Genomic DNA, 13,818 nt, shown 5'->3' on the forward strand with positions numbered 1-13,818 from the left:
GTTAATTATGAAGTACTATTTGACTTATTTTTAATGCAACTTCTTTTATAGGCTGATATTCGTGATGAAGAGGAAGAAATGCGACAACAGCCCCCAGCTGAAGACAAATCTGTGGATACCACGGACCTTAAAACGTCTCTCGGATGACTGTCCTGAGCGCTGAATGCTCTCGGCGGGCAGCTTCGGAAGCCTCCAAATTCTCTCGGGAACAAAGAACAGCAGAAGCAGCAACAACTACGTCTCAGGAACCCATTTCGAGCGCGCACACTTTTCCACGAACCTTCCGAAAATTCCAACTCTTTGAAGAGTCAGAAAAAAAAATCATCCGCGCCTTTTATCCTGGGGCGCAGCGAGAAAAAGAGGCTTCCCCAGCTGTGGCTTGCCAGTCAATGTTTGCATCCTACACTTCCAATGTGAAAAATCTACATTCAATTTTTTCTATTCTCCTTTCCTTAAACGTATGTGATTGGAGATCATGTTCCTTTCCTCTGTCGACACTCCACCGATGCCAGTGCTACTGATATACTCGATAGATTTAAATCTTTATTGGTTATAAATCTTTTTCATTTGCTTGCATTTAACCAAATATGAATTTTATTCTAACTAGAACATGAAAAGCATTGTTTAATTTTAATATCTTTTGTATAAGTCTAAGCAATAATCCTCCTAAGTATGATTAAGTTTCTAAAGTATATTTTCATAATTTTTGAGTAATCGGATGTAATTTCACGAGTCTAATAAACCCACTTAACAAAAAACACACAAAAAAGTTCTCTGTAATGGAAAGTATGCCTGCTATGGAATATCTATAAAATCCTGCGACGTTTTAAAGTTTATCATTCATATACCATTGTAAAATTTGATTCATTTTCTCTATTTGTTCAAAACACCAATTCAACGAGTTTGTGCTTCTTGCACATCCGAATTTCAGCTTACAAAGGTGCCCCTTTAATGATTTATTCTAAAAATAAACGACGTTTAAGTTCACGCCATGCGTTGGACAACATAAATGGTTAACTTTATCGATTCCATCTTGTTCTAGAATTCGAGGAAAGGTTTTTGAAGTAAAGAATGTCACCCTATTGTGATGAAAAATTCTGGTTTGACACTCCCTGAAGAAACCGTCTGAAATGAATGAAGTAGCAAGTAATTTGCAGTCCATTTGAACGAATACCATATCCATTACAACTCACTAGAATTTAGCATTTGTGCAGGCACACTTCAACTGCTGTCTCTATTTCGAGCTTTTAATGCTCATTCAAGGAATATCATTTGGAATAGATTCTGGCAGATTTATATGGTTTTTCTTCCTGCTCACACACAACACATTGAGTTAGCTGTTTTGTACTATTATATATTTTCTTTGATATAAATTGTGACAAATCAGACATTAAATTACAGCGATAAACCAGTAAGTTTTATAAATTTATTAAGTAGTATTTCAAACGCAACGATCGATAATTCACTATTTTACAGTACCTTTCGGATTTTGAAGTTATCCAGAACTGTAGGAACACAGTTTATGAACGCTATTTTATGCTGGCGCATAGTTTATGTCAAAAATCTAAAAAATCTGATGTGTACACCACATGACTTCCTTGTACGGAATATTAAATTATACGCATTTTTTCTAGCATTTCATTTAAACTTATTGGATTTAATTAAATCTACTTCGTAGATAGCGCATAAACCACAATACAATAAATGCACTCTTTATCATTCACTATCTTTGTTTACCATAGCAACACTCTGTCGCTAGGTTCACTTAACAGCCTTATATTTCGTTCATATTGTAACTCAGAATGCACAAAATTTATATCATTTAAAGAATTATCTAATCGTTGGCACATGTTCTATTCAATTACTATAAAAAATCTAAATTGATGTATAAAAGAAATCAAGCAAAGAACAACAACAACAAAAAAGAAACAGTTTTTCACAAACGATTTAGTATTTTTCATTCAATTAATTCAGCTCTCACTTCGCGACAAGGCAAAAATACAAAACAAAACAAACAAAAAAAAAAAAAAAAAATATCTATATTAAAATTACGAAGTAAATTTTAAACACTTATTTCCTCGGAAAATTCCAGAAATGATTAAGCATGATTTAATTCGCAATATTAAGTGAAGGTGTTGTCTTTGTTGTTGCCAAGCTTAGTCTCTCTAGATTGGCAACAAATCTATTATTCTGCTGTTTCAAATGTAAACAAACATGTCCATCGTATTATTTAAAAATTAAGCTTAATCGCAATTAAACTTCTTTTGAATTGTTGATAATTATACAAATATTGCTTGTAGATTTACTTAAAGGCATAAAAACCTTAACCGCAAGATACGAAAAACATAATTCAATAATTTTTAAATCAAAAAATGCACAATTTACAAACATATAAGAGTAAAGAAACGGAGATCACTGAGCCGGGTAACAGAGTGGATATATTTATATATTTATATACATTTGGTGCGGCCGATCGCAACCAAAATACGAGGTGCACATCTACATGTTATAGCAGTCCTATATACAAAATTTCAACGTTCTTAGGCTACTCGTTTTTGAGTTATGCGAAATACGTACGTACAGACGCCACGAAAAATTCTCTTTAGAATTCATTTTAAAGCAGTTTTATAACTTTTTTGGAGGAAAGGAATCGTTTATTCTGTCCTTACGCACAGATGTCACGCAAAAACATCGTTAAATTGCATTCGATAACGGTCAAAATGGAAATTTTCGTTGAAATATGCAGCCTGAAACTTTTCGCGATTACAATACTTTTTTTTACTTCATACAAGGAAGTAAAAAGACTAATTTTTTCAACTTTATTTTTCCCCCTTTTAAGACAAAATTTAGGAATTATGTTTACATTTTGTTTTAAAAATAATGTTTAGCGAGTGGCAGTTAGCTTCACCTTGAGTTACCTATCGTTTTGTAGGAAAATGTCCCCAACTTTTGTTAGAATTTTCCAGTTTAAAAGCTTTAATCCTTCATTCAATATTAGTTTGAAGCTGCTGTACCGTTCGTTATTTATTTGTAGCAGTAATCCTAGAGAAGTAAATCCATTTTAGGTATTTGTAGACACACAAAATTTGCGACCATTTAATCTAGCGATCTCGGTAGCCAGTTAAAATTCGAAAATCGAGAAATTATGCAATTAACAGAAAATTTCCTCTGGAGCGCAATTATTTGTTTCTGAAAATATTGAACCAGTAATTAAATTGTTGGAACACTAAGGGCTTTCAGACATTAAAGAAGCTGTGTTATGCTGGTTGCGTCAAAATAAGAAAGTGTTAATTTTTAAAGCAAAATTTAAATGTTTACTTCTTTTTCTTGACGGGGAACGTATAAACGCTATTCTATTTTAATAGGTTAGAAAGAAAAAAAAACAACACAAAGGAAAAATAACTTACTATTTAAATCTTAACATCAGTCATGCTTTTATCGATTATTATCACATATATTACCTTAAAACAATTTTTTTCCTTAAATGCATGAAGCATTTTTTACGAAAGTGGCTCTTAAGAAAACTTACCGTTCATTTTTAACTGTTTTTATCGTTTTTCGTATCAGAACGAAAAGACTTGATTACTTTACTGTATAAAAGCATTGTAAATAGTGCATTTGAAGGTATTAGCAGTAATATTCAAGATGTTGTAATTAATTTGAGTCAAACAATAGGTAAAAAGGAATCTTTTAATTTGAAATATATCTTAATAAATAAATCATTATTTATGAAAAATTATCTCCATATTTTAAAAAAGATACTCCTATTTATTTTGTACTGTGTAAATAGCGCATGAAGTGCCTCGTGAGAGAATGCCGGAAAATTTTTGCCAAATAGGCCGCATAACTCAGCTTGTCTGTCACATGCTATCTTTAGTTTTGTTACTTGTGATTAGACGTTTTCTCATCTCTAAGCTTCGACATGTGTGCTAAGTAAATTATGCAAACTATTACGAAGCAAGTATCCCGCTTATACTTGTCATGGCTGTTGTACTGCTTCGTTTAGAAGCTACGGAGGTGACGGAGTGTTTCTTTTTCTTCCACCGCTTCATTACAAAAAATAATAATTTTTCAATTCGGTTCATGTATATTTTTCGCTCACGTTTATATGAAATAGAAATTTTTTACTATAAAAAAGAAGTATATAGATTTATACGTACATATAAAGAGTGTATAAATTTATCAGAGAATGGCGAAGAAATAAAATTTGGTGTAAATACCAGTTCAACTTTAATGATATATAATATCAATAAAAAATTACATTAATTTGATACTTTTATATTATTTATACCAAAACTCTCTAAAGATCGATTTACGTCCCTCATTCATGTGACACAAATATCAGGTCATAATGAAAATACTTAAAATATTAACTTATTAATTGTCAATATAGATTTACAGCTTAAGATGCATATTTGTTTAATTTCCTGATTTCTCTCAGTTAAAAACGTTACTGGCAGGGCGTCATAAATTTCATTATCACTACAAGATTCTACGTGTTAACTACAAAATTATCATAGGGGATTATTAAAATTATGTTGTTTAATAAACTTTTCTAAAGGACCTGATTCATTATTTTTTTTTCTGAGAATTTTGGTATTGGTGGAAACAAACCAAAATTTCTAATGATCATGATTCATTACACCTACTTTTCTTTTTGAACTTCTTTCAATGCATCCAGTTTGTAAGTATTGAAAGTAAATTTAACAAATATTACAAAATTAGGTATTGAAACATATGATTTAAATTTTAAATCCACACAGATATGTTATCAGTTAATTCTCTGATGCTGTGAAAAACATTAGCTGTTAAAATGTCAGATGGCCTACATCGGTGTGAGTGAATAACTTGCTGTTTGTAATAATATGCGCGGGAAATGGGAGTGTTCTTTTAACATTAAATTTTATCATTAAGATCTTCTTTTATGTTGTTGGAAATAATGGAGAACATACACAGAACATTTCAAAGCAGTTGTAGGTAATAAAAGTGGTAAATAATAGGATTGTGAGAACACTCCCAGTACCCAACCATACCTAAAGTTAGGCACATAGTTGTTTTGTTTTTCTTTTAGAAATTAGATGCCGGGAAAATGCTTTTCTCATTTTCATGGATTAGACATTCTTTGCAATGGTGGTATCTTCTGATTCGTCTGTTAAGTCAAACACCGATTTTTCAGAAAATCTGGAAACTAGCGTAATCATTTTCCTTTCAGGAATTAAAATTTTTAAAGGCTAATTATCGAATACCATTGCTCTTCAGTATTCATCTGCATAGTTTTACTTAATATAAGACTCGGTAGCTACATCTTTCAGTATAATCCATAGCTTCAATTTTCAGTATGTGATTTTTACATTTGAAAAGCATTGTATTATATAGCTATTTTATTTATATATTATATGATGCTGGAAACTTCTAGCCAACTTGCATGCGAAGATGAGTCCTCTTTTTTTTATTAATCAGGGCAAAACTTTCCACTTCAGATTCTTTGACAAGACGATATAGACCTTTGTCTAAAGCTCTTTCTTTGCAATACTTATTTTCTACAAGTATCATATGCATGTGCAACTGATATTGCTGAGACGAAATTGCTTGTCTCTGTATGTGTAAAGATAAATCGCAAATTGCTAACTTTAGTTTTAGGTACTTTTTACATAAAACTTGTACTTATAGGAGATGCCTTCACTGCCAAACTCAAGCAAACATTTCTCAGCCACATATTTCTATTTCATCATGATTCACTCTCATATAAAAAGGGCAAATTTTGATTATGTCTGCAGATGCTTTTAAATTTGTTACTAGCAAAAACTTGGAATATATAAGGATTTTCTGGAAGTCATTTAAATAGTAACGCTCCCGTTTTTGTGTATGCATTTAAAGTGTTTTAATTTGTTGAGTTGATATTAACTACTATTTGAGTTGATATTAACTACTATTTGAGTTGATATTAACTACTATTTGAGTTGATATTAACTACTATTTGAGTTGATATTAACTACTATTCTAAAAGATATTTTGCATTTTATGGTTGCTGTATGGACATACTGAACAAACAATGGTATCAATAACTCTCTAGGATGTATGTGATCTATTAACTAGACGCGAAAAATTGTGTTGCATTATTATTGCTCACAAATATTAATGTTATAAAACATTGCTTTAAAAATTTCGAATCTATCGTTTTTTGCAGAAGAAGCCATCATGCAAAGGATTTATGTAGCCCTCGATACGAATTAGAAGCCCTAACATCGCCTTTATTCTTCCTCCACATATCTCTGTGTGTATTTTCAAGCTCCATTCAGGGGCAAGTGTTTCTTTGTGGTTTCCAGCAGCGTTCTTAGCACACTCGAAGAAGGTCACCAAATATTATTTTAATAGTCAGATGAATATTTTGGATGCTGGAAATATTTTTCATTGTTGTTAATCGTCATTGCCTGCATTTCTCATTCTAAGACGATGTTCGTTGCATATAAATATATATATACATATATTATACATACATATATAAATATCTACATTGATAAAGAATGATATTCTGTAAGATTACCTTAAAATTAGATATCGTGGACCACGATTGTCTGTAGTCCCTTCCCTTTTAAAAGTAGACTCATAGAGGTTCCTCATATACCTGAGGGCCGGAACGTGATATTTATCCCCAACCTCAATGAAGAGAGGTGAACCTCAATTGAATCTCAGAACTGCATGCGTAAGGGATAAGCAAGCTGATTTGTTTCTATCTGTTTGTATTAATCTTGTGTCACTAAAATTTAATATTTACACGCAGCATGTACCATTGAATCGTATTTTATACGATGACTGCAATTCAATAATTATATATTTAACATTTAGTCTAACTCAGTTTAATTACCATTAATGTAAGCACGTCAGAAATTCATAAAAAATAGATCTCCTTTATTCTAAATAGGTCAGTGATCCTTGTTCGTTTTGTAAACGAGTTATTTCAGAAACTAGTGAATTCAGATTCCTACACGAATCTTGAAAAGTATGTTCAGAACTCTTAATTGATTACTGAAACAAATATAATTATTTTCTGCATTTATATGATATTGTTAAATGTTTTGAATATATTTAATTTGAGATGTTGAAAATATTGAGATATTTATTCGATAATTTGAACAGTGCATATTAAAATGTATAAAATTTACAATTTTATGAATAGTTTATTTATCAATAAATCAAAACCTCGTTCTGTGTCAAGTATGCAACAGACATAGCGTAGAACATATAAGCATCAAAATGTTGCAAGTTCTTAAATTCAAACTCCTAAGTTCTGTTGGACAAAACTTTAGGATATATCCATTTGATTGCATGCTTGCTATAGTTCTCTCTTCTGTGATCTGTATAAACTGACAAAAATCAGCTTGTTTATAGTAGGTTCATTCCTCTTCCGATGTCTCAACCCTTCATTTGGTGTCTTCTGGACGTGTTCTGTGTCAATGGCACACTTGGTCTATGCAATGAAAGAAATTATTCGAAATGGAAAAAAAATAAATATATAAATTAGCAAATGCGTTATTTTTATTGTCTCCGTTGGGGATGGTTTTTATTTTTTTATACTGTGTGTCTGTTGCCTTATTACGTCTTCTTTCATCTGTTCTTCTTAGCGAATAGGAGGCGAAGATTAGTTTTAGTAGCCGGCCGGAGTTGCAAATTATTTCACGCTTTTCGTGATTCTTCTAATAACATGTCATCTCAATCCAAAGCTTCTCCCTAATGCAATCACAGAGTGGAGCTTATTTCCGTTCAAGTTTTGAGAATGGCGATATCAATAATCTTTCCAACAAATGGGGTGTTTCCTGCTCAATTTCGAATTCGTACAGATTTCTTGAAACTGTGAATCAAGCCCTGGTGAAAATCAAGAGTACTCTTAGCAAAACTATCTTCACTTGTTGGATGCAAAAAAATCCATTTTATCATAATTATTGAACCAAAGCAACTATTTTAGATAAAACAGCAATTTGTATGACTTTTCAATAAAAAATCTAAAACTGACTTTGCCTCAGAAGATTCGAGTTCTAGAATTATCAAGATAATATTTTTTTAGAAGTCAATACAAATTATCCACTGTAATTTTAATATTCTCGCTGAAGTTCCTTAAAAGAATTTTAAAATAAGACGATCGCTCAGTGCTTTTAGTATGAAACTCTTTAATTCACAGTATCGCTAAAAGCAAATTCAAGGCAAAAATTTGCTATGTCTGCTGCTTTTTGAAGTTTGATTTTATACTACGTCTGACAATAAGAACTTTGACACCCAGATGAAATATTCTTCGTGGATTAGGATTGACTTATTGGAATATAATTAGTAAGATCACGTACATGTCTAAAATGTTATTCAAAATTATATTTAAATCTTTGAGCACATATGACTATCTATTGTGAATGCTTTATTAGGTAATTTCATTATTGTTAATCAGTTTTTAGTTTTATTATATTTATACTGCATATAAACAATATTCAAATTGCAAAAATATATTCAAGACTTTTGGCCAGAAGAGAAAAAGAGTTTACCAATTTTACATGATGTTCCGGTTTTTAAATTTCAGTCGATTTTTAGTCTCAGTACCTAGTTACATATCTGATGTAATCTGTTTTTATTTCATTAGTATCAAATGATTTCAGTTAAGAAATATAAAATTTCATCAAAATATTGTAAAAAAAATAAGTATTAAATATGGCTAAAATGTTGACAATGTATTGCACTTCGGCTGGCATTTTTGTTCATATGAGACATTGGAAGTTTTAAGCAATAAGCGTTGCGATGAAGATTCTCTATTTTGCATTGAATTGGAGTATTTTTTGAAGTTTTCTTTTCCTGCACACACAATGATGTCGTCTCTTAGCTGTGTGTCAACAAAACATCTATGTAACGTCTCAATAAATGAATCTCGTCAGTTGCTTTATTTTATTCATTTATAAATGCACAAAATTCACTACTACCGTTTTTTTTCTGAAAATAAGACATCCTCCGAAAATAAGCCCTATCGTGATTTTCGGAACCTTTTGTAAAATAAGACATCCTCCGAAAATAAGCCCTATCGTTTTTTTCGGAACTTTTTGTAAAATAAGACATCCCCCGAAAATAATCCCTAGTTAAAATAATGTGACAAAAAGAATTCGTTAAAAAATGCTGTTGGTTTATTAAGTATAAGTAATAATATGTTTAGCTTTCCTAATACTCGTATTTCAGAGAAATGTTTGAAACAAAATATTCCGAGAAATTAATTGCTTACCTCTACAGTTCATTTCAAATTAATTCTTGGAATTTATCTTAACCAGTTCACTGTTTGCCCCGAGAGAGGTACGTTCACAGGAAAGGCATCGTCATCCGTTAGCGTCGGCAGACTCTCATCGGGGTGAAATTTGGGCTGAACCGTAACCCCCGAGACCCATACGACGCAGCGTCGATAGCTATATCGCAAGACATGAGAGAGTCGGACCAAGGATTCAACAGGAAATGGATTTGGAAGAAAATCAATATAATTCATAATTTTATTTATGACGATGTTCCAGAAGAAGATGACATGTCTGTAATTGAATAAATTTAAATTTCTGTATTCTGTGTAAAATAAATATTAAATAAAAATATATAAATATACTTTTATTTTTGACCTCTCCCGAAAATAAGCCCTAGCGCGTATTTTGGACCAAAAAAAGAAAATAAGACAGTGTCTTATTTTCGGAAAAAGACGGTAGCTTTCAATATATATGTTTCACATTCATAATAATATGTGATTCACATGCTTTACTTGCAATTGCAAATGTAACAAACATAAGATAATTTCATGTTTATCTACCTAATGCATATAACAGAAAAAAATAAGTTCTTATGAACCCTATGAAGTTTAATAATTTTAGTATCATTTTAGTATCATAAGCTTTAGATAAATTGACAGCGAATTATCGCTGAAAACAGAATTAAAAACACAATCGCCTAAAAAGACAACTGAAACTTGAAAATGATATGAAAGATCCTTTGTCTAAATCTAAATAAGATGAGAAGTGCTTGCAACTCAGCCAACCACTTGTGGTGAGATAACTTAAGGCAACAGTCAAATGCAAAATTTAGTTTAAATAAGCTAGTTGCGAAAGGTTATACAGATCAATTAATGCGAAGTTGGTTCAAACCTTAACTGGCGTGGATATTCAACTGACAATAATTATAAGCAAGACTACAAATTTTTCTGATCTAGCATTCTCGTAACGGGGCTCGAGAGGCAGAACATGCTCTGTCTTAGAATCTAAAAACATTAAATACACGCAAACTAATTTGCATTCTGGCGAGAAAACGGAAGTGAGAAGTGATAGTAAAAATCCAAAACATAAAATAACTGGTTAATTAATATAAAGGAACCTTACAATCTTTACAGTGGCTTCAAACTCTAGATCCAGACATAAAAGTAATAATTAAATCTGGCAATATACTACCTGAAATAATTAGAATGAAAGAGGTAAATTGAGTTCATCATACTACAGATCAATTCACTCGTATGAGACCCGAAAGTTGTAGTTTATTGCAGTGTTCATATGCAGTGTAGGCGAATCTAATTTAATAGTTACGTTGAACCAGTCGCATTACTATAAATAATGAAAATAACCACATTTCCATCTGCCGTCAGTCTGTTGCTACAAAATACCTTAGGCTCTTCACTTTCAATTTCTGGGTTATGAGTGTTTCATTGGCTTAAATTGTTCTCGCCAATATTCCCTGTAAGAGTAGGTCTAAAGAAATCGGTATAGGGAAGTCTGCAGCACTGTTCGCTGTGGATAATATAATTTTTGAATAATCCAATTACAGTTATCAAAAGCTTTTGGAAGCGCCTTAAGCGCTACTATTCATAAACGGACATGTACGGCAACGTCATTGAAGTACTGATTAATAAATTGGCTCATATTGAGTACCTTCAAAGAATTATGTCTATCAAGATTGCCAGATCTTATAGCTGTGTAACAATTGGCACAGTGTAAAAACTGGCAGAAATGTCGTTATTGAAATTGAAGATTTTGTCCTAATTCCACTCTTTGAAATATTCGCAAACATGGAACGTCGGATTTCTATGTGCCTACAGAAAAGCAGGCTACCCTTACAGCATTTGTTGAAATGCGATAGGTTGTACATTCCTTTAGTTTATGTATTACCACATTCATACATAACATATAAATATTCATTGCTTATCATTCAGGTCAGAATGTCCTTCAAGACAATACCCTACCATAAAATTCTGATAATAAAAATAAATTCACTAATATTCATAATTAAACATAATTTTAAATAGGGTGTATTTGTTCCAGTCTTTTACTGGAAAGAAAGACATTTAGAATTTAAGCTTTTTTAGGAGAGTAAAAATCTAATCTGCTTAGTTTCCTTTTAATTGCTTTATGCTTTATAAAACTTATACAAGTAAATTCGCTTTACACAATTAAATTACTTTTAGTCTAAAGAGTAATAAATACGCTGATGATAATTATATTTTGGAAACCACTAATCCAAGGAAATTTGACAAAAAGATGCACTCCAATTTGAGCAACAATAATTATATTTTGTACAAAAATATGTAATAACCGATAAACTGTCAGCTTAGTAATGTTATCGGAACAGAAACAAAAAATATGTAAATTAAATTGCATTTTTATAAATTATCAAAACGATTTCGCTGTATGAACTTTTGTTAGTTTTAAATTTTGGGTCAAGAAAATCTGTGACGTATCTTAATATTGGAAGGAGCTATAAACTTCTGACGAGAACTGTGAACTGCCAATAATCTTATTTAGAAAAGAGAAAAAACTGTATCTGCCAGTTTTTAGCCTTATCCCAAAACTTCAATCTGTGCCAGTCTAGCACATTAGTATTAAAATAGTTAGTAATAGTTTTTATAGAATATTGCTTTTTTACGTATTTATTAGCTATTTTTTTTTAAATTTCATTGGTTCCATCTGCGCCAACTGTATGGCACTATTGTGTTAGTTTTACAAAAGAATTTCATGCACATTTGACAATGCTTTATACTATAAACGCTCAGCTCTCAAAGTATTGACAATGCTTTATACTATAAACGCTCAGCTCTCAAAGTAACGCTTAAGTCGCTATTACAACTCTAGATAACACGTGAAGATCGAACTGAGAACCAAAGGAACTGATATTTTTTTATTTGTACCTGCATTTGTAAGTTAATTTATGTATCCTCAGTCCACCTAGAGGTTTTAAAATAGATATCTTAACCAATATGCCTAAAAGAGTAAAGTAAAAATTATAAGGTAAATTCGTGTTATACAACAATAGCTTATGAATGTTTTTTATGTAACCCGAGACTTCTCCAACATAAATTGTGAACGAAATTGGTTACAGTTTCTAAATGTACGAAAACTTTCTTCTTATAATTTAGCCTTAGACATTTCAAGGAGTACTAGTGAAGTTTGTATCACCGAAGTTCCCTCAAATTCTGCATAATTATAAAGGAATATTAAGTGAATGTGTTTGTGAAGAGAGAGAATGCACCTTTTAAACAGAAGCGAAAATACTGAGGCTAAAATTCTAAATAATAGTTACATTATTTGAATTCCTTCTCTTTCCAGCATCCGCCGTTCGGCTAATTATTATCGTACGGACTCACAAACCAATGTTCTAATTTGAAATTCAAATACCGCCTGCGGCTGTATTAATCGGTGTTATTATATCTTTTAATGTCATTTTATTTTAAAATGAAATTTATGTATAAAAATTACTTTTAATAAATTAGTGTAAAAAAGGATGTGCTGCAAAAAATTTCGATAAAAAACAATTTAATTTTGTTGTAACTTATTGCAAAGAAATGTAACTCCGTATTTATTAATAAATTTATTTACGAATGATGTACGATAAAGTCGTTCTGACGTCGATTATACTGAACGAATGATGATTTAATAAATTAAAACTTTCCTTTATAATATAATTTGGGAAATATAATAATAAATGAAGAAAAAAGCGAATCTATTTAACGTTGCGAGGTACACTGCTCAAAAAAAAAAAAAAAAAGAAAGAAAGAAAGAAAGGGGACAGTTCTGTATCTCCCGTTCTACTGGTCCGATTGACAAAATTCAAATTGCGTTCTTCATGTCTCGAAAGCGCGACTTAGAATATATATTAGATTTATATATAGCACTATTCTAACATAGGTATTTTGACACAAAATCGGACTTTTTCTGAAATAGCATACCAATTTTTTTACATATTTCGATTCTACAACTCAAATTACGCCTAAATATGAAATTTTGTAAAATTTGGAGCGAAATTTACGGAGAAATTCACAAATTTATGTTGGCACTTTTTTTTTTCAGTTTGCGCCAAGAATAGTTCACTTGGCGAACTTCTTAATATATGGCAACCTAGTTTCCTTTCCCGTGAGAGGAAAAAAAGTTACCATCGTTCCTTTTTTCCAAATAATATTCTTTATATTATATTTTTAATTATAACTTATTATTTTAAGTCTCTTTTTCTTTTTCGAATTTATTTTAATTGTTTAAGTTGCATGTTTTTTTTTTTTTTTTTTTTTTCTCGAATAACTGTTTTAAAAATTTCTATTTACCTATTCGAACTGCGTAAATAAAGGTGCAGCGTTTATTTTTTATGAAATAGTTTTCTTTATATATATTTTTGTCAAAGTTATTATTTTAGGTAATTTTTAAATTTTTATACTTTTATTTTAATTGTTTGTGTTGCATTGTCTCTTCAGATAATTGTTTTAAAATTTTCTATTTATTCCTTCGAACTGTGCATTTTTAATATAAATTTTCCAGACTTTGATTTTATTTATTTGAATTGTCT

General features: G+C 30.9%; 1 protein-coding gene across 4 annotated transcripts in view; it reads left to right on the forward strand.

The window, feature by feature from the left end:
• The window catches only part of LOC118180950 (uncharacterized), an 833,338-nt gene extending 824,424 nt beyond the window's left edge, over window positions 1-8,914 (forward strand). For all 4 annotated transcript variants that reach the window (XM_085815557.1, XM_085815559.1, XM_085815558.1 and 1 more), the window contains exon 8: window positions 52-8,914. In XM_085815557.1, coding sequence (XP_085671683.1) covers window positions 52-147 — 96 coding nt within the window. In that variant the 3' untranslated portion in view covers window positions 148-8,914. The remainder of the gene's footprint in view (window positions 1-51) is intronic.
• The last annotated feature ends 4,904 nt before the right edge of the window (window positions 8,915-13,818 follow it).

This window comes from Stegodyphus dumicola, chromosome 4 (genome assembly GCF_044657685.1).
Source record: "Stegodyphus dumicola isolate Sdum_Otavi_A_Nest chromosome 4, ASM4465768v1".
NCBI classification, from domain to species: Eukaryota; Metazoa; Arthropoda; class Arachnida; order Araneae; family Eresidae; genus Stegodyphus; species Stegodyphus dumicola.